This window comes from Malaclemys terrapin, chromosome 2 (assembly GCF_027887155.1).
Source record: "Malaclemys terrapin pileata isolate rMalTer1 chromosome 2, rMalTer1.hap1, whole genome shotgun sequence".
NCBI classification, from domain to species: Eukaryota; Metazoa; Chordata; order Testudines; family Emydidae; genus Malaclemys; species Malaclemys terrapin.
In genome coordinates, this window is record NC_071506.1 from 285,085,689 (window position 1) to 285,110,935 (window position 25,247).

At 58.1% G+C, this 25,247-nt stretch overlaps 1 protein-coding gene across 2 annotated transcripts in view; it reads right to left on the reverse strand.

Annotated features, from left to right (window-relative positions):
• Window positions 1–24,554, reverse strand: part of LOC128830959 (uncharacterized) — a 28,606-nt gene extending 4,052 nt beyond the window's left edge. The window contains exons 1-7 of one of the 2 annotated variants that reach the window (XM_054016945.1): window positions 24,520–24,554; window positions 21,584–21,728; window positions 11,093–11,179; window positions 10,139–10,255; window positions 7,103–7,201; window positions 4,368–4,508; window positions 2,358–2,477 (exon numbers count right to left, since the gene is read on the reverse strand). In XM_054016945.1, coding sequence (XP_053872920.1) covers window positions 2,358–2,477; window positions 4,368–4,508; window positions 7,103–7,201; window positions 10,139–10,255; window positions 11,093–11,179; window positions 21,584–21,728; window positions 24,520–24,539 — 729 coding nt within the window. In that variant the 5' untranslated portion in view covers window positions 24,540–24,554. The remainder of the gene's footprint in view (window positions 1–2,357; window positions 2,478–4,367; window positions 4,509–7,102; window positions 7,202–10,138; window positions 10,256–11,092; window positions 11,180–21,583; window positions 21,729–24,519) is intronic. The other variant, XM_054016946.1, reaches the window with a different exon arrangement.
• Between the last annotated feature and the right edge of the window lie 693 nt (window positions 24,555–25,247).

Below are 25,247 nucleotides of genomic sequence, written 5' to 3' on the forward strand. Positions count from 1 at the left end.
GGGAGGGACGTATTGCCTCTCAGAGGCGCCCAGGGCCGGGGTTAAATTTCCCCAGGTTACTGGGTGGGGGCTTGAGCCGGTTCTGTTTTGATTTGTTAAGAGGAACCCCTAGACATTGAACCCAGCCCTTGTTGCTGCCGACTCCACCTGGCAGAAGGGTTACACTTGCATTTATCTTTCCACTGCGGACTACTTTTTGTAGAGGAAGTATACACACAAAACAACCATGTCTTCACAGAATTTCTTCAAATGCCTGAGCTGTGCCCTGAGAGCAGTGGGCACCGTCAGGGTGCGCATTAGTTGGCTGCTGGGCCACTTATCAGGTGGCCTTTCCAGTACGTATGTCACCACCGCCTGACCCTTCGTCACTTAGCCAAGCAACACCTATTTAACCCCTTTTGTCTCTCCTCCTGATGCCCCACTAGTGCCAGGCTCAGGGACACTAACCCACCGCAGTCTAGCACCTTCCCCACCCCGGCATCGCTGCTTGTAAGCGGCGGAGACAGAGTACGAGAGGTGAAAAAACTTTGTCATCACATTCCTCTGGCCTGACCAGAGTGTCTGTCCCTGGAGCCTGCTCCTGCGACTTCAGGGACGTCAGGGTTGCAGATGCGATCAAGGTTGGGTTTGCTAGACTGTTAGCTCCTTAGGCAGGGGCTGCCTTTCCTTGGGTCTTGTACAGCACTGCTTCCCTCGCTGGCACGTAACAGCTAGCACCACTCTCGCTGACCAGTCACCCTCACCACCAACGGCTCCAGTGCGCCCCGCAGGGCCACTCCTGGAACAAGGGGCTACCCTAGAGAACCCAGCCCATAATGAACAGTGATAGTCCTGCGGAGCTCAGATACCACCACTACTGTTCCCAGCACTCATGTTGTAATCTGTATGACCGTATATGTAAATCTCTGCCTCCTGATTGGATCACAAGAGACAAAGAATAGCTTTTCTTGGACCTCTAACTCCACCCACATTTCTTATCTAGACTGTAAATGTTTATTGGGGTGGGGTGGGGGGGATGATTTGGGTCTCATAGTCCCTACACATACCCAGATACTTGTGTTGGAGAAATTAAGGTTAATGTAACTGTTTACAAGGACTCCATGATTCAGCAAACAGCAAGACTTGTTGTGCCTGGAGGTAATTATTAACACTGACGTCATGCTGGTCAATATTTACCGTACGTCTCAGGTCAATAATGTTGATGTTCACCTGGGAAGCCAGTGGGCCAGCTTCGGAGCTTCGGGTCATGAGGGGGCGGGGGGAGAGTGTTTGCACTAACTTTTTTTTTTAATTAAATGCCCTGCGTTACAAAGCTGTAAAGTTGCAAAGGAGTAAATCCAGAGTAACTCCACTTAATCCAATGGTTACTCTAGACTAGGGGTAGGCAACCTATGGCACGCGTGCCAAAGGCGGCACGCGAGCTGATTTTCAGTGGCACTCACACTGCCCGGGTCCTGGCCACCGATCCAGGGGGCTCTGCATTTTAATTTCATTTTAAATGAAGCTTCTTAAACATTTTTAAAATATTATTTACTTTACATACAACAATAGTTTAGTTCTATATTATAGACTTATAGAAAGAGACCTTCTAAAAACATTAAAATGTATTACTGGCATGTGAAACCTTAAATTAGAGTGAATAAATGAAGACTCGGCCCACCACTTTGGAAAGGTTGCCGACCCCTGCTCTAGATTTACCCTGGGGTAAGGAAAGTCACTCATGCTAATGGAGTTACTCCAGATTGACACCGGTATAACTGGGATTATAGTCTGGCCCCCTATGGGTTTGCTATCTATTAAAATGAAGACTCGCTGGGCTATCTTCCCCCCGTGGCCCTGCCCCAGGGGGAACTGGGGTTTATCTGGTTAGTTTGCTAGCTCTTTCTTTATTCCCTTCTTTAGAAGGGAAGAAGGCAGGTTCATGCAGCTCCGTCCGGGGAACCCACTGCACCTGGAACTGGGACTGAAGCCAGTGGGATCCGAAAGAAGCAGCATTTCTTAGCACGGCGCCTAAAGGAGACTCTCCACCATAAGCTGGTTCTAGGTCGTGCTTACGTGCCCCGAATCAGCTCCCAGCCCCTGGTCCATCTGTCTTGCTGGCAGAGGGGACCACAGTGCAGCTTGTGCTCTCAATAGGGATAGCAGGGATGGCCAATAGGAAGCCCCCTGGTAAAATGCAGCCTATGGCCAATGGAGGCTACGGGTCCCAGCATGCAATGCTCCAGCATGATCTGTGTAGCTTAGCTTAGCTCCACAGGCTGAGTCCTGTAGCTCCTGGGGAGTTCCCAGCCCTCAGAGCGACGCTGAGTCCGGGAATCACCCGGCTGGTCTCTGCCTCTCCCTTCCCTGCCTCTTACCTTGGGGGACCCTAGAGGGCTGTAGCAGCCCGAGCAGGGCAGCCTGGGTTGCTTGGGTTTTAGTGTGCGCAGCTGAGTTCCTTCAACCGCCCTCCTGCCTCGCCCTTGTGGTGCAGGCCCCTGTGCAAGGAGAGAGCTGGCATTGGGCTTCATTCGCGCTGGGCCGGGCTCTGCTGCCAGTGAACAGCACGGACGGGGCACATCTCGCCCCTGGGCTGGCCTGGGCACACTGAGCTCTCACAGCCAGCACCCAGCTTCCCGGGGGGCAGCCCTGGGAGACTCACTAATGCCAGTGATGCGCGCGGCGCTGAGAGAGCAGAACAGCAGGGAGCCGTGCTGCAGGACAGGCTACGGGCTGTAACGCACCATGGGCGGCCGGTATCCACGGCCAGGGCAGGCTAAGCCTCCCCTAACCCAGGCCATGGCCCCGCCCCTGTTCAGCCCCAAGGCCCCCCCCTCCCTCTTTCCCCTGAAGCCGGTGGGGGCTCAGCTACAGCCGGAGGCCTGGAGCTCAGGCCGGCCAGCAGCCAGGGCCTGGGGCTGCCCTGGGAAACTCGGGCCACCCTGGGGGTCAGGCCAGCGGCCCTGAGGCAGCACTTGGGCTGCCCGGAGGTCAGGCCAGTGGCTTGGCCCGGTGCTCAGGCCAGCAGCTCAGCCCAGGGGTCGGGCCAGCGGCTCAGCCCGGTGATGGGGAGGGCTGGCACGGCTGGGGCGGGCTGGCCAGCAGCTCAGGGCGGGCCGGGATTGGGGCTCCGCTGGCGGCAGCGGGGGCTTTGGGGCTCCAGTACCGGGGGGCTGCTCGGGGCTCCTCCGGCCACAGGGAGGGTGCAGGTGGAAGGGGTGGGGCCAGTGGCTTAGCCTCCCCGAAAGGGGGGTTCACCCGCCCCTGTAACGCACTAAAGAAACCCGGCAGCAGGCAGGGGCACAGGGACCTTGCAAGCCCTGGTTAGTGCGGGTGCAGAGGCGCTGGCTGGCTGGTGATCAGCAATGGAGCCTCTGGCATCCAAGGGCGCATCTGCACAGCACCTAAACACCCGCGGCTGGCACGTGCCAGCCGACTCGGGCGCGTAGGACTCGGGCTGCGGGGCTGTGTCACTGCTGTGTAGACATCTGGGCGGGTCCCCGAGCTTGGGCTGCAGCCTGAGCCCAGACGTCTACACAGCAATGAAACAGCCCAAGCCCCGCGAGCCCAAGTCAGCTGGCACGGGCCAGCCGCAGGTGTTTCTTTGCTGTGTAGACAGACCCTAAGCTGGGTATGCCCTCGGCAGTGTGTTGTGCCCTTGCTTCCGAGCCTCCCTTTCCCTCAGTAGCGCCCGTCCCCTCTCCCTGAGCATGGGTGTCCCAAGGACACATCAGCTCCCCCTGGGCGCTATCGCGTAGGCCGTGGAGTCTCATTGCTTGTTAGCCGGGCCGGGGGTAAATCACACTTCTTTTAGAAAATGCATGACAGCATCAACAGCAAAATATTGAATTTGCACACAATGATTTTCACAACTAAATTCAGAGAGACAAGGTGCGGGAGGTGATATATTTTCCTGGACTAATTTCTGCTGGTGAGAGAGACGAGCTTTCCACCTTAAACAGCGCTCTCAGTGCTTGTCTCTTGTTTACACAGAGCTTGCACAAGAGAAGTTGGTCCAAAAAAGATACTTCTTCACTCACCTTGTCTCTCAAATACCCTGGGTCCAGCACGGCTATAGCAACGCTGCAAACCACAACTGAACTAAGTCACTTTCAAGGCTGGAATGAATTTCACAAGTACCATTGGTCAGTTTTGAGTAACCTTACTAGTCAAACTAATTCCGGCCGTGAAATTGACTAGCTAAGGGAATTGTTTGTATTAAGGACTCTGTTGTAGACATTTTGGTTTAAAAAAAATATTGGAAAGGTCACGGTTTGGGGGCATAGCGACGATTTCTGGGTCTTCCGTGACATGGTGATTTGCACAGGGCCCTGCTCATTAGTTAACACGAAGCTCACAGCTGCCGCCCTCCTCTCCTCTTACTGTACCTGGAGGCTCACATTGGCGTGGGAAGCAAGAAGAGTCATATAGCCGTAGTTGTAAGGTGAGTGCCCTGGAGGATTCGGTCTGGGTCCGGGTCGCAGTTGCGGACGTCTCTCAACTTCCCTCCTGGTTCTCACTTCTGAGTCCTGGACCAGCAGAAGGACAGTGTTAGCGCCACACTGCAGTGTGATCTCCAGGTAACGGGGGGCCCATGGGACAGCACGGGTCTGGGTGGGGTGAGGAGCTCTGCTTCGGGCAGCAGGCCCCCCGCTCAGTTCATGTCAGGCTGCAGAACTGTCACTGGCAGGAACTCAGTTGGTAACACGGAGCTCTGGCCCCGTCATGGGATGGCTAAGGGCTGAGTTTGCCATTAAATCTCCACTGGTGCCGGAATGGGGCTTTCCCTTCCCTGTGCTGATACTGCAGGCCTTTCAGCAGTGCGCCCGGAGCTGAGAGCAGCGATGGAGACACCTCTCCCCTTTGCTCTGGGAGCTCCCCTGGGACCTCAACATCAGCTCCCAGCTTCCCAGTGTCCTGCAATGGTCCTTTCCGTGGTGCGCGGGGTGCACTCGGGCGGCCAGGTGAGCTTTACTCAGTGGTGCAGAGAGCAAACAGAAGGAAGTTGGGATGCTGTCTAACAGGTGGCCAGCAGACCAAGACAGCAGGCTAATTCACTCGCCTGTTCATTTAGTTCAAAGGTCACGGAAATGATATTGTCTTCACTTCACTTATCTGGAACCTGTCGAATGCTGTCAGTTCACATTAGGTTTGACCCTAGATCAAAGGCTGTAATAGCATTTAGATGAGAATGTACTTGGTGTGTAAACTTCCTGAAAAACCAGTGACTGTTTCCTGTACGGCTTTCTCGTATCTATTTTGATTATAACGTGACAATTGCCTTATGTATATCACTAACCAAATTACTCATCAAAGAAATCTTTTGAATGCTGACGTTGGGTTTAAGGACTTTAACAAGCAAATGCTAACGTCAAAGCAAGTGGTCACTGATGCGGCGACCTGAGGTCATGGACTCCATCTGCGTTCTGCATCGAAGGAAGCGCCCACGTGGGTGAAAAGCCAGCGTGTCTTCTGTGAGCAGGACCTATAAATACTGATTCAAGGGCATGATCCAGCATCTCTGGACTAACGGATTCTGATAGGGGGAATCCTGAGCGATTGGACAGAGGTCCACGAGAGGTCCCTCTCAGGTAACCCTGAGAGACTTAAGGTGAACTAGCAGAGATCTCTGCTGTCATTTGGACTTACAAACTCTGAGTCAGCTATTATGTATCTTACCTGCTTTAACCTCTCAATAACTCTCATTCCTTTTCTTAGCTAAAATCTTTAATTTACTAGAGAAATTAGTTGTCTTTGGTGGGAGACCCTGAGCATCCACCGACCCGGGGTGAGTGACTGGCCTTTGGGGTCGGGGCAGGAGTGACCTGATGTGTGGTGATTTCTGGTTTACGTGACCTTTATCACTAAGTCCAGTTTGTCTGGGTGGTAAGGCTGGCTGGAGAGGCTAAAGGCCTGTCTGTGGCTCCCTGGGAAGATTAATAGAGTGATCCAGGAGCCCATGTCTGTTACTGGCTTGGGGACATCTAATTATAGAACATCCCACCACTTTGGGTGTCTGGCCTGGCTTCTGACAGTCTGCCCTGAGACTGGCACTCACAGCCATGAGCCCCTCCAGACGGAAGTGACAGGGCCAGGGGCTGTGGAAGGACAGGATGGGGGCTGTCATGCACTACGGGAACCTCACAGCAGGCAGGGGAACTAGGAGCTTGCAAGGCCTGGTGGAGCTGGAGCTGGCCAGTGATCAGCCACTGAGCCTCCTGGTGCCTGCTCTGCCTCCGGCCTCAGTCGGGCTGCGCCACTGGCTAGAGTCCATTTCCCTGCCGCACACCACGAAAGATCAGGATCGTGCTTGGTTTGCTCCGTGGCGATGGAGCTGTGCCCTGTGCCCTTCCTGCCGAGCCACCGTTTCCCCCACCCCTCTCCCGGAGCACGGGCTGGACCGCCGGGGCTCATCGCCCCTCACGGGACCCAGCTTCGCCCCCACCAAGGGTTGCCAGGTGGCCGGTTTTCGACCGGAAAGGGAAACGCAGCATCCAGTCAGCAGCGCTGAGCGGACGCTAAAGGGCTGGTTACCTGCAGTAACCGGCTGCTGTCCGCCGGGGACGGGAAGAGCAGTAGCTGCTCCTGGAGCCTGGAGGAGCAGCTCTGCTTAGCAGCCTCTTCCCGCCCCGCCAGCCTGATGAGAGAACTGGCTGCTCCGGGACCGGGCTCCAAAGTAGGTACTGGCGCTGTCCAGGGGGCAAGGGGGTAACTTGTCTGCCCCCCAACCCGCTCTGCCCCGATTTCCCCTCCCCAGCCCCCCACTCCAGGGACACCCCCTCCACCCTGTGCCCCGATTTCCCCAGCCCCTCACTCCAGGGACCCCCTCACCCTGCTGTGCCCCGATTTCCCCAGCCCCTCACTCAGGGACTGACCCCTGCCATGCCCCAATTGGTCAGGCTCCGTGTCAGCTCCTCCCAACCCAGCTCTGCAGACAGCAGGTGAGTCCTGGGGGATGGGGGAGCAACCGGTGGGGATGGAGAGCAAGCGATGGGGGGGGGGGGGGGACATGTGAGGCAGGGGGCGGGGCCTCAGGGGAAGAGGCAGACAGGGGCGGAGCCTCGGGAGAAGGGGCGGGGCAGGGGTGTTCGGTTTTCAGGGATCAGAAAGTTGGCAACCCTACCTCCACCTTGGCAGGCCTTAGAACACTCAGGGAGCCTGGTCTGAATCTGGGTCGCTGCTGTTTCTCCACTTGTCTCCTGCCTCTCACGGGTGTAGTTGGCTGCAGAGAGAGAATGAGAGCTGAGAGCCGGCTCAGGGCTCGGCGGCGGTGGGCATTGCCTCAGAACCAGCGTCAGGACCTGCCCCGGGCAGGGCTGGGCCAGGCGGCTGGGGGCTGCGGCCTGTGGAGGGCAGAGAGGTCCCTGGGCAGTTCAGAGTTGTAGGACAGTGAGGCTGGGTGAGCTAAGCTGGAAACACGCCGTTCAGTCCCCGCGACGGGCAGCTGGGCTCTCTGCAGCCTGACCGGGGAAGGCCCCTCCCCGTGCTCCCGCTGACACTGCCTAGGAAGGGGCGGGCGGATCAAAGCACCCTGCAGAACGGTTAGTGCGCGGCAGCAGGGCCGTGCAGCCGGGCGGTGTGCGGCAGGCTAGTGCGCTGTGAATTCACACCCCGGCGTGTCACACGCCGTGTGGACAAGCTCTGAGTCACGGGGCAGATGCAGCTTCCCCTGGAGACGCAGCCGCGCTGGGGCTGTGACAATCTATCGCGCTGTCGCCCTGCCATGGCTTCTGTCCCGTGGCACTCTGCACGTAGCACGGGCACCCATGGGAGAGCCCCCCTGACAGTCAGGACAGGTGCGCAGAGAGAGAAGGACAAAGAGTGACACCCTAGAGAACCCTGCAGAAGGAGGGGAGCCCGCAGCGCCCTGCGGGGGAGTAGAGGGGTGGGGATGAGCAGCACAGGTGGGAATGGGCAGGACCGGATTAACGCAGGGGCTTTAGGGGCTGCAGCCCAGGGCTGAGGGCTAAGGGGGGCCCCGCAAAAATAAATTCATAATTATAGACAATTCAGTGGTCGCCAACCCATCGACCCTGGAGCCTCTGCCAGTCAATCGCGATCTCCGGGCTGCTAAAAGTCCAGTGGCACAGCAGGGCTCAGGCAGGCTCCCTGCATGCCGTGGCCCCACGCCACTCCTGGAAGTGGCCGGCTGCTGATGCGTCTCTGCGGCTCCTGACCGGGGGAGAGGAGGCTCTGCGTGCTGCCCCTGGCCCCAGCACCAAGAACCGGCCAATGGGAGCTCCGGGGATGGCGCTTGCGGGCACACTGCAGCCCTCTCCCGCTCTCCCCGCTGGGGCGCGCAGAGACGTGCCAGAAGCCGGCTGCTTCCAGGAGCAACATGGGGCCATGGCATGCAGGCAGCCTGCCTGAGTCCTACTGCACCGCCGGCCAGGAGCTGCCTGTGGTAAGTGCCTCCTGGCCAGAGCCTGCACCTCTCACCCCCTCCCGCACCCCAACCCCCTGCCCCAGGTCAGAACCCCCTCCAGCACTGAAACTTCCTTCCAGACCCCGCACCCCCTCCTCCACCCCAACCCCCTGCCCCGAAACCCCTCCTGCACCCAAACTCCCTCCCAAACCCTGCAGCCCCTCCTCCACCCCAGCCCCCCGCCCCAGATCAGAACCCCCTCCAGCACCCAAACTCCCTCCCAGACCCCGCACCCCATCCTCCACCCCAACCCCCTGCCCCTGGTCAGAACCCCCTCCTGCATCAAACTCTCTCCCAGATCCCACATCCCCTCCCGCACCCCAACCCCCCGCCCCAGATCAGAACCCCCTCCAGCACCCAAACTCCCTCCCAGACCCCGCACCCCGTCCTCCACCCCAACCCCCTGCCCCTAGTCAGAACCCCCTCCTGCATCAAACTCCCTCCTCCACCCCAACCCCCTGCAATCTCGCTGTGCTGCATTCTGAGCTCTCCCTCTGCGCGTCTCCGAGGCTAGGCCTGGCAGGGGTGTCCTCAGATGGCAGCATTATGGCTGTCCTCCACAGGGCCTGCCTGGGGAAACCCTTCCCTGGGCGCACAGGCGCTAGGAGGGCCCCTTTCTAGCACCGCACGAGGAGGCTAGGGTGACCAGACAGCAAGTGTGAAAAATCGGGACAGGGGGTGGGGGGTAATAGGAGCCTATATAAGAAAAAGACCCAAAATTCGGGACTGTCCCTATAAAATCGGGACATCTGGTCACCTAGAGGAGGCTCTCACCTCCGGGGGCCCTGTTCATCTTGGCCAGGTGACGTGTCCGTGTCACTAGCTTTGGGGATTTTAATTTTATTTCAGTTGTTGAGTTTGGGTTTCTGCGTTTTGGAAGAAATCCTCCCCAGCAGGGATAAAGAGCAGGAGAAGGGGAGTGGAGTTCTCGGCCCTCTGGCCACCCACCTAGACAAGGATATTTGTAGAGGGAAGTCATAGAATCATAGAATATCAGGGTTGGAAGGGACCTCAGGAGGTCATCTAGTCCAACCCCCTGCTCAAAAGCAGGACCAATTCCCAACTAAATCATCCCAGCCAGGGCTTTGTCAAGCCTGACCTTAAAAACCTCCAAGGAAGGAGACTCCACCACCTCCCTAGGTAACGCATTCCAGTGTTTCACCACCCTCCTAGTGAAATAGTGTTTCCTAATATCCAACCTGGACTTCCCCCACTGCAACTTGAGACCATTGCTCCTTGTTCTGTCATCTGCCACCACTGAGAACAGCTGAGCTCCATCCTCTTTGGAACCCCCCTTCAGGTAGTTGAAAGCAGCTTTCAAATCCCCCCTCAGTCTTCTCTTCTGCAGACTAAACAATCCCAGTTCCCTCAGCCTCTCCTCATCAGTCATGTGCTCCAGACCCCTAATCATTTTTGTTGCCCTCCGCTGGACTCTTTCCAATTTTTCCACATTCTCCCCACAAGTCTGGGGAGAAGACCCTGCTCTAGCTCCCTGCTAGGGGACAGGAGGTCTGTCTCCCCACACCGCGGTGCTCGCAGGCCTGCTGCACACCGTGAGATACCAGGATAGTGGCTGGCTGGCTCAGTGGTTATGGAGCTTGGAGCTCTCTCCCTCCCCTTCCTTCTGAGCCACCATTTCCACTCAGTAACTCCCCTCCCCTGTCCCTGAGCATGGGCTGGGGGGCTGTGCATGTGACATGGCCTCTCTCTTGCGCTCACGCCTTGCAGCCTCACCACTTCCTTCTTTATTGGAATCAGGGAGCCTGATCTCCAGGTAGATTCAGGCCTGAGTCTGCGTCTGGGTTGCTGCTGCTTCTCCACTTGCCTCCTGCTTCTCACGGGTGTAGTTGGCTGCAGAGAGAGAATGAGAGCTGAGAGCCGGCTCAGGGCTCGGCGGCAGTGGGCATTGCCTCAGAACCAGCGTCAGGACCTGCCCCGGGCAGGGCTGGGCCAGGCGGCTGGGGGCTGTGGCCTGTGGAGGGCAGAGAGGTCCCTGGGCAGTTCAGAGTTGTAGGACAGTGAGGCTGGGTGAGCTAAGCTGGAAACACGCCGTTCAGTCCCCGCGACGGGCAGCTGGGCTCTCTGCAGCCTGACCGGGGAAGGCCCCTCCCCGTGCTCCCGCTGACACTGCCTAGGAAGGGGCGGGCGGATCAAAGCACCCTGCAGAACGGTTAGTGCGCGGCAGCAGGGCCGTGCAGCCGGGCGGTGTGCGGCAGGCTAGTGCGCTGTGAATTCACACCCCGGCGTGTCACACGCCGTGTGGACAAGCTCTGAGTCACGAGGCAGATGCAGCTTCCCCTGGTGATGCAGCCGCGCTGGGGTTGTGACAATCTATCGCGCTGTCTCCCTGAGCCTTGCCATGGCTTCTGTCCCGTGGTGCTCTGCACGCAGCACGGGCACCCATGGGAGAGCCCCCCTGACAGTTGGGACAGACGAGCACAGAGAGAAGGACAAGGAGTGACACCCTAGAGAACCCTGCAGAAGGAGGGGGGCCCGGAGCGCCCTGCCGGGGAATAGAGGGGTGGGGACGAGCAGCACAGGTGGGAATGGGGGATTACAGTAAGGCCTTTCCACCTTAACTCTGCCCTGCTCTACCTCCCGCAGCTCAGCCGCTGTCTCACTAACCCATCTCTGGTGCAGAACCTCTCGGGCCCCATCTCTCTGGTGACTCCGTTGTTCCCAGCTCACCTTGCTCAGAGGAGAATAGCAGCCAGGACAGGGTTGGGAAGGTGGTGGCTTGCGTTTTCTGTCCTCCCTCCTGACTCGCAGCCGATCCTGGGGGTGGAGAGAATTTGGCGGTTAGGGCCACGTCTCGGTGCCAGTCTGTATTTTGCACCAGCTCACTGCCCAGTCTCAGGGAACGCTCAGAGCAGGATCAGCTCCATGGGGGCAGGGCTGGGGAGCATTTGCCGAGCTGGCTGGGTGCCCGAGGCTGGCATTGGCACAGCAGGGAGGGGGCAGAGCAGGAGGAAGAGCACAGGGTAACAGACGGTAGAAATGGAGAGCGTGTCGCCCGTCCCCGGCACCAAGGCAGGGTTAGTCTCTGCCATGCTTTGTCCAGTCCCCTTTTAAATAGCAACCAGCCCCCCTCAGGGGCCGAGTGCGCAGTCTGCCAGCCCTCACTGCTCGGAGACCTTTCCTCCTGCTCCGCCGGCATCTACCTTTGCCCACTTTTCTCTCTTTACTCCAGGCTAGGCCCCTTGGCCCACTCCGTGGTTCCTGTCCCTGCCTGACATTCTCCCCTTGAAATGGCCACACACTATTAGTCCCCCTTTGTGTCACCAAGACAAGCTAGCACCTCTGTGGTGGGGGAGGGGGAAGGGCTCCGTGGCCTCCTGGGGGCCCATCTAGCCCTACATTTCTATGTGTCTGTGACATTTTAGTCATTTTCATCGTTCCCCATTACCCTGTCCCTGCAGCCCCTCAAGCCCTTCTCTGGCTTTTCGCTGAATTCCTCCCGATTTGGTGAGGTCCTTTTGGGCGTGAAGGACCCAGAACGGGACTCAGTCCCCCTGGGGCACTCTCACCAGCGTTGCACTGACATCGCCTCGTCGCTGTATGACACAATGCATCGGTGGGCGCAACTCCAAGCCCACATCCTCTGTCGTGGCCATATGACAAGGCAGACCCATAGCCCACCTGCTCTGCACTACTCTCCTCCCAGGTCTCTTTGGCCACGGCTGTTTCTCCGGTCTTTCCCGCTGTGTTTTGGGTTGTTACACCCCCCATGTCTTCACTTCCACTTTTCCAGGCTGAATTCCACTGGGTTATTTCTTGCCCTGGTTTCGAATCTCTCTCAGCAACTTCCTGTCATTTCTCTCTCCTCGTTAGTGTTTGCGACGCCTTCCAGTTTGGTGTCCCGTGGAGATGCTGTGAACAGACTGGTCACGCACCTCTCCAGGGCATCCCGCTGGCTCTTCAGTCGGACTGGACCTAACCCCGAACCCTGCAATGCCCACTGGACGCCTCTCCAGCCCTTAGTACCCCGCCCTACGTCGTTACCCTCGATTTATGGGCCTGCTCAACTGCTTTTCTGTCTATCAAACGCATTACTAAAGCTCTGAGGGAATTCATTCGATGCGTTCCCTTCATTCACCAGCGATGAATTTGATCTAGCGCAGCAATCATCCGCCTACCTTGCTATGACGTCTTCAGAAACCCTGATGGCTCCACTGCCCCCTAAATACCTGCTGTAGGGTTTGCAAGCTCTGAGCTATGCCTCAGCCATTAAACCGTTCCCAGCAGTACCCCTGCTTCGTGTGCCAGACCCCCCAGGGTCACACTTTCCCACCAGGGTGGCCACGCCACCTCAGCACCTCCTGGAGGGGCCTTCTGGCTCCAGCAGCTCCTGTTTATCCCCACGGCTCTCCACCGCCAGTCCGACCGAGAGCAGAGCCCTGAGAGAGGCTGTTCCTCCGTGGGGAGCAATGCCACCAGGGCACCTGCAGTGAGGTCAGGCAGCCTTCTGCAAACAAGGTTGTTTTTATTAGTTCCCTGGTGCACAGCTGAGGTCGGGGGGGGGAAGTAAATTCCAGCCAGAGTCCATGTGGGTGGGAGACAGAGCCCCAAACCCTCCCTCTCCTCGGTGCCCAGTTCTCTCTTCTTGGCCCTCTGTGCCTGCTCTCTTAAGACACAGCCCCCTGCCCGCTCTCCAGCCAGGGCCCTGCACCCCGCTTCCCCGCAGGGAGCTGGGGAGAGGTAACTCGCTCTAGGAGTTAACGTGGGTCATTGAGGCTTCCATTGTCTCTGAAGGGGTTTCCATTCCCCTCAGCTGAGTCCAGGCCAGCAAGCCCTAGAGGCCCTACATCTCAGACCTCTAGCCCTGATCTCCCATGGCCCAGGGAGAGCAGCAACTCCTTCCCCCCAGGACGCGACCATGCCAAGCGACTAGTCCCGAGTCACACCGATAGTTCATAAAAACGTTACAGCAAATTCCCACTGTGAGCTCCCTGCCTCGCTTTCCTCTCATTGGCTCTGCTGTGTGGAGACCCAGACAGCAGCTGAGAACGGATGTGCATTCGCAGAGCTGGGTGGGGAGACAGGGGGGTCCCTCTCCAGCTGGCGTGTGGGCCCCGGCCTGGACTAGCAGGTGAGGCCTGAGGTATGTGAGCCGTGGGTAAAACCTGAGAGTGTAAAAAGCTGTTGGGGTGCGAAAAAGGGGCTCCCTCAATCTCATTCCCCCCTCCCCCTCCCACCGCTGTCCGCCCTTCGCCAAGTGCCTGATGAAATGTTTGCCCATTGCACAAGTCCTGACCTGAGCAAGGGGGAGCTGGGATCTGCACAGTGCAAACCCTGCAGTCACACAAACATGTTTTCAGCAAGGCCCTCCCCAGCTCGACCAAGAGGGGGTGGGGAGGGGAAGGGGGCCCTCGGCCAGGCAGTGGGTGAAGCACGTGGCTACCCCTTGATCGGGATGTTCTGTTACACAGATGCTATCAGCTCCATCCCCCCCCTGCACACCAGCCCTGCTCCATCCCTCGAGGGCCTGACTCGGTGGGACCAGGCCAGCCAGGGACCAGTCTGCCCCACTGCCGTGCCCAATGTCCGTTCCCTCCCCGTCGGCCACAGTGTCACTGCCTGCTCCGACTCCCAGCAGCCCTGCGGGCAGTCGGCCCCCACCCCAGTCTGTGCCTGCGCTAGACATGCCGCAGCGGCACAGCTGTAGGGTAGACACTACAGCGACGGGAGGGTTCTTCCATCACTGCTCTGAGAGCGGGAGCTGGGTCAATGCACCAATAGTGCTGCCTACCCAGGGGCTGTCCCCTTAACTCTGTCCCACGGGGCAAGACATGTTTCACCGCCCTGAGCAATACTGTTAGGTCAACCTAACTTTGTAGTGTAGACTAGCCCTAAAACCTGCTGCCAAGGCATAGGCAGCTAGTCCCTCCTCCACAGGGCCGCCTGGACAGATAGGGACCATGTGAGTCAGTCCCAAGGCCCGTGGGCATTACAGTGGTTATTTGTTTAATCTGTGGTGCCTATGGCTGTGCCAGGCACTGCACAGAAGACTCCTAAGACACAGGCCCGGCCCCAAGGAGTGTCCCATCTATGCCAAGGGCTCCAAACGAGGCCAGAATCCGTACAGCTCTCCCTCCTTCAGGGCAGCTGGTCCGGTTTACACCAGCGGCGGATTTGGCCCGTCCTCTCACGCACATCCCTTGTCAGCTGTGCGCTTTCTCAGCTGGACTAGCCAGCAGCCTGTGACCCACACAAAGCTGTCCTCCAGCGACCGCCAGGGATCCGCAAACCACTGCCCGAGAACCACTGAGCCGGGGGGCGGTGGCCAAGTGAGGGTGTAACAGGGTGAGGGGTAGGGGGCAGGTCCGAGGGTATTCGGGTGACACAGACAGGGCTCCTGCTGGGTCCCATGTTTCTCTTACAGAGCCGGGGGAGCATGTTCCCTCTTTGTAAGGGCTGCTCGGGGGCGTGACTCCAGCGAGGAGAAGGGCTTTGCGGCCAGGCTGTGGGAGGACACTGGAAGGCCGGGGAGAGCGAGGGGTGAAGGAAGGTTCTGGAGGACAGTGGCACTGGCTGATCGGACAGGACAGGGGCAATTCCAGCCGAGACGAGGCCAGAGACACAGGCAGGGCTGGATGGGGAGCGCCCAGAGAAGCAGGACAAGGAGTTTGAGCTGCAGGGCGATGGGGGGACCAGGGAAGAGACTCTCAGGCAAGGGGGGAAGCTGCAGGAGAGTGAGGCTTTGGCAGCCACGTTTTGGGGGAGCAGGAGGGGGCAGGGGCAGTGTCTGCAGGTCTCCAAGAGGAGGTGCCTTATTCTTTTCTTTTGTAATTTAAGCAGTTGAGCTGCTCCAACCAAAGGCCTCCCGATGTCACCCCCTTCGTCCCTGCTTCTCCTCCCCAAGCTGACAGCAGCTGCCCCATTCCTACTTTCACAGTCAGCCTTTTGCAGTGTGTTTCCTCGCCAGCCCAGCTCCCAGCTTGGGAGCGCAGCAGGAAAGCGATGGACACAACCAACAGACCCTAGAGGCTGTTGTCTGCAGTGCTGGGGGAGCCGTGTGGGTCCCAGGCTCTGAGAGAGACAAGGTAGGGGAGGGAATCGCTTTTATTGGACCAGCTTCTGTCGGTGAGAGAGAAGCTTTCGAGCCACCCAGAGCTGTTCTGCACGTCTGCACCCAGAGCTCTGAGCGGTTCAAAGCTTCTCTCTCAGGTCAATAAGAGACATCACCTCCCCCACCTTGTCTCTCTGAAACCCTACAATAGAGAAGCAGATCACACAGTTAGTGACCAGGAAGGAGAAAGACACAGCTACACACACGCACGACAGCACCATACACACACATGCACACACACAAACTGCCAGTGGAATTATGGTGGGAGGTGACGGACGACTTGATTGCCTTCCTGAGATGCTTCCAATATTGCCCCTTGCCCCAGGCAGGACACTGGAGCAGCTGGATTAATTGTCTGAGCTGGTACAGCAAACACTGTGTTCCTGTATCAGAGGGGTAGCCGTGTGTTCCTGTATCAGAGGGGTAGGTAGCCGTGTGTTCCTGTATCAGAGGGGTAGCCGTGTGTTCCTGTATCAGAGGGGAAGCCCTGTGTTCCTGTATCAGAGGGGTAGCCGTGTGTTCCTGTAGCAGAGGGGTAGGTAGCCCTGTGTTCCTGTATCAGAGGGGTAGCCCTGTGTTCCTGTATCAGAGGGGTAGCCGTGTGTTCCTGTATCAGAGGGGTAGCCCTGTGTTCCTGTATCAGAGGGGTAGGTAGTCCTGTGTTCCTGTATCAGAGGGGTAGCCCTGTGTTCCTGTATCAGAGGGGTAGCCGTGTGTTCCTGTAGCAGAGGGGTAGGTAGCCCTGTGTTCCTGTATCAGAGGGGTAGGTAGCCCTGTGTTCTTGTATCAGAGGGGTAGCCCTGTGTTCCTGTATCATAGGGGTAGGTAGCCCTGTGTTCCTGTATCAGAGGGGTAGCCCTGTGTTCCTGTATCAGAGGGGTAGCCCTGTGTTCCTGTATCAGAGGGGAAGCCCTGTGTTCCTGTATCAGAGGGGTAGCCCTGTGTTCCTGTATCAGAGGGGTAGGTAGCCGTGTGTTCCTGTATCAGAGGGGTAGCCCTGTGTTCCTGTATCAGAGGGGTAGGTAGCCCTGTGTTCCTGTATCAGAGGGGTAGCCCTGTGTTCCTGTATCAGAGGGGTAGGTAGCCCTGTGTTCCTGTGTCAGAGGGGTAGCCCTGTGTTCCTGTATCAGGGGGGTGGGTAGCCCTGTGTTCCTGTATCAGAGGGGTAGCCGTGTGTTCCTGTATCAGAGGGGTAGGTAGCCGTGTGTTCCTGTATCAGAGGGGTAGCCCTGTGTTCCTGTATCAGAGGGGTAGGTAGCCGTGTGTTCCTGTATCAGAGGGGTAGCCGTGTGTTCCTGTATCAGAGGGGTAGGTAGCCGTGTGTTCCTGTATCAGAGGGGTAGCCCTGTGTTCCTGTATCAGAGGGGTAGGTAGCCCTGTGTTCCTGTATCAGAGGGGTAGGTAGCCCTGTGTTCCTGTATCAGAGGGGTAGCCCTGTGTTCCTGTATCAGAGGGGAAGCCCTGTGTTCCTGTATCAGAGGGGAAGCCCTGTGTTCCTGTATCAGAGGGGTAGCCCTGTGTTCCTGTATCAGAGGGGTAGCCCTGTGTTCCTGTATCAGAGGGGAAGCCCTGTGTTCCTGTATCAGAGGGGAAGCCCTGTGTTCCTGTATCAGAGGGGTAGCCCTGTGTTCCTGTATCAGAGGGGTAGGTAGTCCTGTGTTCCTGTATCAGAGGGGAAGCCCTGTGTTCCTGTATCAGAGGGGTAGCCCTGTGTTCCTGTATCAGAGGGGTAGGTAGCCGTGTGTTCCTGTATCAGAGGGGTAGGTAGCCCTGTGTTCCTGTATCAGAGGGGTAGCCCTGTGTTCCTGTATCAGAGGGGTAGGTAGCCCTGTGTTCCTGTATCAGAGGGGTAGCCCTGTGTTCCTGTATCAGAGGGGTGGGTAGCCCTGTGTTCCTGTATCAGAGGGGTAGGTAGCCCTGTGTTCCTGTATCAGAGGGGTAGCCCTGTGTTCCTGTATCAGAGGGGTAGGTAGCCCTGTGTTCCTGTATCAGAGGGGTAGGTAGTCCTGTGTTCCTGTATCAGAGGGGAAGCCCTGTGTTCCTGTATCAGAGGGGTAGGTAGCCCTGTGTTCCTGTATCAGAGGGGTAGGTAGCCGTGTGTTCCTGTATCAGAGGGGTAGCAGTGTGTTCCTGTATCAGAGGGGAAGCCCTGTGTTCCTGTATCAGAGGGTTAGCTGTGTGTTCCTGTAGCAGAGGGGTAGGTAGCCCTGTGTTCCTGTATCAGAGGGGTAGCCCTGTGTTCCTGTATCAGAGGGGTAGGTAGTCCTGTGTTCCTGTATCAGAGGGGTAGCCCTGTGTTCCTGTATCAGAGGGGTAGCCGTGTGTTCCTGTAGCAGAGGGGTAGGTAGCCCTGTGTTCTTGTATCAGAGGGGTAGCCCTGTGTTCCTGTATCAGAGGGGTAGGTAGCCCTGTGTTCCTGTATCAGAGGGGTAGCCCTGTGTTCCTGTAGCAGAGGGGTAGCCCTGTGTTCCTGTAGCAGAGGGGTAGGTAGTCCTGTATTCCTGTATCAGAGGGGTAGCCCTGTGTTCCTGTATCAGAGGGGCCCTGTGTTCCTGTATCAGAGGGGTAGGTAGCCGTGTGTTCCTGTATCAGAGGGGTAGGTAGCCCTGTGTTCCTGTATCAGAGGGGTAGCCCTGTGTTCCTGTATCAGAGGGGTAGGTAGCCCTGTGTTCCTGTGTCAGAGGGGTAGCCCTGTGTTCCTGTATCAGGGGGGTGGGTAGCCCTGTGTTCCTGTATCAGAGGGGTAGCCGTGTGTTCCTGTATCAGAGGGGTAGGTAGCCGTGTGTTCCTGTATCAGAGGGGTAGCCGTGTGTTCCTGTATCAGAGGGGTAGGTAGCCGTGTGTTCCTGTATCAGAGGGGTAGCCGTGTGTTCCTGTATCAGAGGGGTAGGTAGCCGTGTGTTCCTGTATCAGAGGGGTAGCCCTGTGTTCCTGTATCAGAGGGGTAGGTAGCCCTGTGTTCCTGTATCAGAGGGGTAGCCCTGTGTTCCTGTATCAGAGGGGAAGCCCTGTGTTCCTGTATCAGAGGGGTAGCCCTGTGTTCCTGTATCAGAGGGGTAGGTAGTCCTGTGTTCCTGTATCAGAGGGGAAGCCCTGTGTTCCTGTATCAGAGGGGTAGCCCTGTATTCCTGTATCAGAGGGGTAGGTAGCCGTGTGTTCCTGTATCAGAGGGGTAGGTAGCCCTGTGTTCCTGTATCAGAGGGGTAGCCCTGTGTTCCTGTATCAGAGGGGTAGGTAGCCCTGTGTTCCTGTATCAGAGGGGTAGACCTGTGTTCCTGTATCAGAGGGGTAGCCCTGTGTTCCTGTATCAGAGGGGTGGGTAGCCCTGTGTTCCTGTATCAGAGGGGTAGGTAGCCCTGTGTTCCTGTATCAGAGGGGTAGCCCTGTGTTCCTGTATCAGAGGGGAAGCCCTGTGTTCCTGTATCAGAGGGGTAGGTAGCCCTGTGTTCCTGTATCAGAGGGGTAGGTAGCCCTGTGTTCCTGTATCAGAGGGGAAGCCCTGTGTTCCTGTATCAGAGGGGTAGCCGTGTGTTCCTGTATCAGAGGGGTAGGTAGCCCTGTGTTCCTGTATCAGAGGGGTAGCCCTGTGTTCCTGTATCAGAGGGGTAGGTAGCCCTGTGTTCCTGTATCAGAGGGGTAGCCCTGTGTTCCTGTATCAGAGGGGTAGTCCTGTGTTCCTGTATCAGAGGGGTAGCCGTGTGTTCCTGTATCAGAGGGGTAGGTAGCCCTGTGTTCCTGTATCAGAGGGGTAGCCCTGTGTTCCTGTATCAGAGGGGTAGCCGTGTGTTCCTGTATCAGAGGGGTAGCCCTGTGTTCCTGTATCAGAGGGGTAGCCGTGTGTTCCTGTATCAGAGGGGTAGGTAGCCGTGTGTTCCTGTATCAGAGGGGTAGCCCTGTGTTCCTGTATCAGAGGGGTAGGTAGCCCTGTGTTCCTGTATCAGAGGGGTAGCCCTGTGTTCCTGTATCAGAGGGGTAGCCGTGTGTTCCTGTATCAGAGGGGTAGGTAGACCTGTGTTCCTGTATCAGAGGGGTAGCCCTGTGTTCCTGTATCAGAGGGGTAGGTAGTCCTGTGTTCCTGTATCAGAGGGGTAGCCCTGTGTTCCTGTATCAGAGGGGTAGTCCTGTGTTCCTGTATCAGAGGGGTAGCCGTGTGTTCCTGTATCAGAGGGGTAGGTAGCCCTGTGTTCCTGTATCAGAGGGGTAGCCCTGTGTTCCTGTATCAGAGGGGTAGCAGTGTGTTCCTGTATCAGAGGGGTAGCCGTGTGTTCCTGTATCAGAGGGGTAGCCCTGTGTTCCTGTATCAGAGGGGTAGCCGTGTGTTCCTCGATCAGAGGGGTAGGTAGCCGTGTGTTCCTGTATCAGAGGGGTAGCCCTGTGTTCCTGTATCAGAGGGGTAGGTAGCCCTGTGTTCCTGTATCAGAGGGGTAGCCCTGTGTTCCTGTATCAGAGGGGTAGCCCTGTGTTCCTGTATCAGAGGGGTAGGTAGCCCTGTGTTCCTGTATCAGAGGGGTAGCCCTGTGTTCCTGTATCAGAGGGGTAGCCGTGTGTTCCTGTATCAGAGGGGTAGCCCTGTGTTCCTGTAGCAGAGGGGAAGCCCTGTGTTCCTGTATCAGAGGGGTAGGTAGCCCTGTGTTCCTGTATCAGAGGGGTAGCCCTGTGTTCCTGTATCAGAGGGGTAGCCCTGTGTTCCTGTATCAGAGGGGTAGGTAGCCGTGTGTTCCTGTATCAGAGGGGTAGCCGTGTGTTCCTGTATCAGAGGGGTAGGTAGCCCTGTGTTCCTGTATCAGAGGGGTAGCCCTGTGTTCCTGTATCAGAGGGGTAGCAGTGTGTTCCTGTATCAGAGGGGAAGCCCTGTGTTCCTGTATCAGAGGGGTAGGTAGCCGTGTGTTCCTGTATCAGAGGGGTAGGTAGCCCTGTGTTCCTGTGTCAGAGGGGTAGCCCTGTGTTCCTGTATCAGAGGGGTAGGTAGTCCTGTGTTCCTGTATCAGAGGGGTAGCCCTGTGTTCCTGTATCAGAGGGGTAGGTAGCCCTGTGTTCCTGTATCAGAGGGGTAGCCGTGTGTTCCTGTATCAGAGGGGAAGCCCTGTGTTCCTGTATCAGAGGGGAAGCCCTGTGTTCCTGTATCAGAGGGGTAGGTAGCCGTGTGTTCCTGTATCAGAGGGGTAGGTAGCCCTGTGTTCCTGTGTCAGAGGGGTAGCCCTGTGTTCCTGTATCAGAGGGGTAGCCCTGTGTTCCTGTATCAGAGGGGTAGGTAGTCCTGTGTTCCTGTATCAGAGGGGTAGCCCTGTGTTCCTGTATCAGAGGGGAAGCCCTGTGTTCCTGTATCAGAGGGGTAGGTAGCCGTGTGTTCCTGTATCAGAGGGGTAGCCCTGTGTTCCTGTATCAGAGGGGTAGGTAGTCCTGTGTTCCTGTATCAGAGGGGTAGCCCTGTGTTCCTGTATCAGGGGGGTAGCCCTGTGTTCCTGTATCAGAGGGGTAGGTAGCCCTGTGTTCCTGTATCAGAGGGGTAGGTAGCCCTGTGTTCCTGTATCAGAGGGGTAGGTAGCCCTGTGTTCCTGTATCAGAGGGGTAGGTAGCCGTGTGTTCCTGTATCAGAGGGGTAGCCGTGTGTTCCTGTATCAGAGGGGTAGGTAGCCCTGTGTTCCTGTATCAGAGGGGTAGCCCTGTGTTCCTGTATCAGAGGGGAAGCCCTGTGTTCCTGTATCAGAGGGGTAGGTAGCCGTGTGTTCCTGTATCAGAGGGGTAGCCCTGTGTTCCTGTATCAGAGGGTTAGGTAGTCCTGTGTTCCTGTATCAGAGGGGTAGCCCTGTGTTCCTGTATCAGAGGGGTAACCCTGTGTTCCTGGCGTAGAGTCCATGATTCAGGAAGGTCCCAGTGCCGGTGAGAAGCTGGCGCCTGTGGGCTCCGGCCTGGGAGCGCGGCTGCCCCTCGCTGGCTCCACGATCCCGGCCGTGTCTCGCCGCGCACCCGCACCCAGAACCGCCGCTTCTTTTGAATAATGTCGAACCCGAAGCCTCTGCGGGTCGATGGGTGGGGTCCCTGGTCCCCCTCTCCCATTGTCTGTCCCCCCGTCTCATTGCTCAGGCCTGCCCCTCCCCCACAGTACAAACCTCTTTCTCTCCTACCGCATCTTCCACCTCCGTCGAGTCCCCTGGGTCGGCCCTGGCCACCGCCACAAGGGTGAGCGCAGCCGCCAAACCCACCAGCAGCCAGAGCCTCATCCTGCAGCAGGCTTGGTCCTTGCAGACTGTCCTGCTGGAAGGCGATGCAATGTCACAACCCCGCACGGACCTTGACTGTTGGATCCCAGCTCCCAGGCAACCTGCCTAACGGCTTGGGCTCCTGCCTGTCGTTATATTTACCTTCCTGCTCCTGACTGGCCGCTGACTCACCCAGCCGGCTCCCCGATAAGGGAGAGCCAGTCCTGTGAGCGAGCCAGGGCAGAGCCGACCGAACCGCCCGTTTCGGGAGAGAGGGAAACAGAGTCAGCAGCTCCCCAGGGCAGGGTGCGCGCAGGGAGCTGGCGAGGTGGGGAATGGGGCAGCCCTTCACTTCAGCAGGAGTCGTCCAGAGCGGAGCCCCGGTAAATAGTCCAACCCTGCGGGGCCAAAGTCCTGAGGGCTGAAACCCTGAGACCCCCCTCCCCACAGCTGAATCCCGGAGCCCCAGCCCCACCACCCCACCGCAAGGCAGAAGCCCTGAGTTCCCCCCCCCCCCCCACAAGCCTAGCAGCCGAAGCCTGGAGCCCCCCAGCCCTGCTGGGCCCTGGGATTTTTATAGTATTGGTGGGAGGGGGCTCTGGGAAATACTCTATGCAGTGGTCCTCAAACTTTTTTTTTCCGCAGGCGACTTGAAAATTGCTGAGGGTCTCAGCAGACCACTTAATGATCTCTCCAAATACTGTTTGTACCATTAGCTAACTATTGTAAATGCTTTGGATAAAAGCGCTATATATAAGAAAAACCTTAATAATAATTAACAGGGTTTTTTTGTTCTACACATAAAAGCACACAGCTCATATTTTAAGATCAGTAGTCGTACCTTTCTAATGCGATGGATGTGCCCTCTCTCCCCCCGCCACAGCAGCCCCCGAGCTGGGGCTGGGAAGGAGGGGGGGTCCTCTCCCTCTCTCCCCCGCCACAGCAGCCCCCGAGCTGGGGCTGGGAAGGAGGGGGTGGTCTCTCCCTCTCTCCCCCACTGCAGCAGCCCCCGAGCTGGGGCTGGGAAGGAGGGGGGGGTCCTCTCCCTCTCTCCCCCGCCACAGCAGCCCCCAAGCTGGGGCTGGGAAGGAGGGGGGGGTCCTCTCCCTCTCTCCCCCACTGCAGCAGCCCCCGAGCTGGGGCTGGGAAGGAGGGGGTGGTCTCTCCCTCTCCCCCCTGCTGCGGCAGCCCCCGAGCTGGGGCTGGGAAGGAGGCCATCTCTCCCCGGCAGCCACAGCCCTGGAGCTGGGGAAAGTCACCTCTTTCTCTGGCCGCCACAGCCCTGCACATCACAAATTCCCCCCATCCCCTCTTCTCACCCCACTTCCCCCTCCCACCTTCCCCCTAATCCCCCCCACAAGGCCACCACCTCACTTTACACCTGCGTCTTCTCCAGGGTCCAGGCATCTAATTAGTGGAGCCACACCTGCATGCTCCCCTAATCAGGTGGGTGGCCCTTCATTGTCCTGTGTGCGGCCGCCCAGGCGCGCACCTGAGAGGGAACTATCCGCGGACCACCTGAATGGAGCTCGCGGAGCACTGGTGGTTCACGGACCATGGGTTTGAGAACCTCTGCTCTAGGAGAAGGTAATCCCTGGGAGTGGGGTTCAGCTAGGCCCACAGCTCTGGGTTCTGGAGAAGGGCATGTGCTGGCCACTGACCCTCAGCGAGTGGGGTGGGAGGACCGGTCTCCCCGGAAGCTGCGAAGGGAATGTGGGCGAGGGTGCGGGGGGATGGGGAAAGCCCTGCACCTTTGGAGTGAGGCCTGGCTAGGGTTACCATACGTCCGGATTTTCCCGGACATGTCCGGCTTTTTGGGGCTCAAATCCCCGTCCGGGGGGAAATCCCCAAAAGCCGGACATGTCCGGGAAAATCGGGAGGGAGGGCTCAGCGGTGCTCGGCCGTGAGTGCCACTGAAAATCAGCTCACGTGCTGTCTTTGGCACGCGTGCCATAGGTTTCCTACCCCTGGTCTAGACACTGAAAGTACGTTCTCAGAGCCTGCACTGGGGCTCTGGCATTTCCAGGACAGGCAGTGTGTGTGTTTGAGAACTCTCATGTTGAGGGACAAGCCAAGTGAACAGCCCAGAGCACTGGGAATGGCCTGGGAGAGGGGGAAGCCACATGGACACCAGACAAACCACAACAAACTCTGCGGCAGGAATCCAGGGCTGCAGCCTGGAATGGGGTCAGTGCCCCGCCCCGGCTCTTCACTCTGGGGCCTACGCGGCGCCAAGGGAGCTGGGATGGGGGGTGTTACGCATCTTGGTACGTGCGCTCCGGACTCTCCCACACCATGGAGTCCTGCCGGGGTCTGGCCCCAGCACCACCCCTTGTTCCAGGTCTGGTGCCTCCATAGCCTATTGGTGGGGAACGGTCAAGGGCCATTGGGCGTGTTCCCTCTCACAGAGTTCTTGGTACAGAGCACGGGCAGGGACTGACGAGCTGGAGGGGGTGGGCTGCTTCAGGCCAGCTTCACCCACAAGCCACAGGAGGAAACAGAGCCCGGCCCTTGGGAACGAACTCCCAATTGACCAGACACACCTGGCCTGAGCTGCTCGTTTTAGTTTCCAGGTTGTGGTCACAGAACCCCGCGCCCCAGCGGGAAGCTGCTGTGATGGGTGCGTCAACAGTCCCTGCCTCCCACTGCCCCACTGCTCTCTGCTCAGACTCCTGGGGGACAGGGGCTGGGGGTTACCCAGTACGATCATCAGAGTCTCAGGAAAACTGTGGTTCAGGAGAAACCCCGAAGGAGCCGATAGGAATGAAATGGAGGTTCGGGGTCACAGAGTCTGGAATCTTCACAGCTCAGCAGAGCTCAGCGACAGAAGGAAAATCGTTATTTACCCAGCAGAGCAGTGTCCCATGGTCCTCCAACATCACAGCCCGGTACAGCTCCTCTCCCAGTCTGCCAGCATCTCCCACTTGGCCTCCTCCCAGGAAAATCACCCGGCCCTGCAATCACAAGAGTTCCACACTCAGCCCCTGCTGCTCCCACCTCCTGCCCCCCAGCCTCAGCAGGAAAGGGGCCTTGTGTGTGAGAGTCGCAGCGATCACACGGCCCAGCAGGGCTGGCCCGGGGGTTTATCCACTCCCTGCAAACGGCCATCTGAGCTGGGGCTGCTGCAGCCGATGCCCTGGGTCTTTGTCCATCTGTAACCACAGTCAGGAGCCCAGCTCCAGCTCCCTCCCGCCAAGGCTGCGCGCGGAGGCGAGGCTCAGAGCAGCTCTACGAAGACAAGCCAGAGCAGGGGATTTCCCCCGCGGGTTGTTGCTCACAACTTCCAGAGAGGAGGAGGGACCCGGTCAGGATAGAACCACTGGGGAATCGCCCCCACCCCTGTCACTGAGAGCAGCGAACCGCCTCAAAGAGGAGACATTGGCAGAGCCTCCATTACTTGCCCTGTTGAGGGGGTTGGCCCCTTTACCTCACTCAGCTCATGCAGTGAGTGTGGACGGGTTAGTGCCCCTCCCCCAGTTCCCTGCACTCACTCAGGCCCTTGGGGTTTGGGCTCCCCACGCTGTGGGAGACATTAAACAGCAGCAAACAGCCTTTGCCCCTCTGCTCCCCCCAC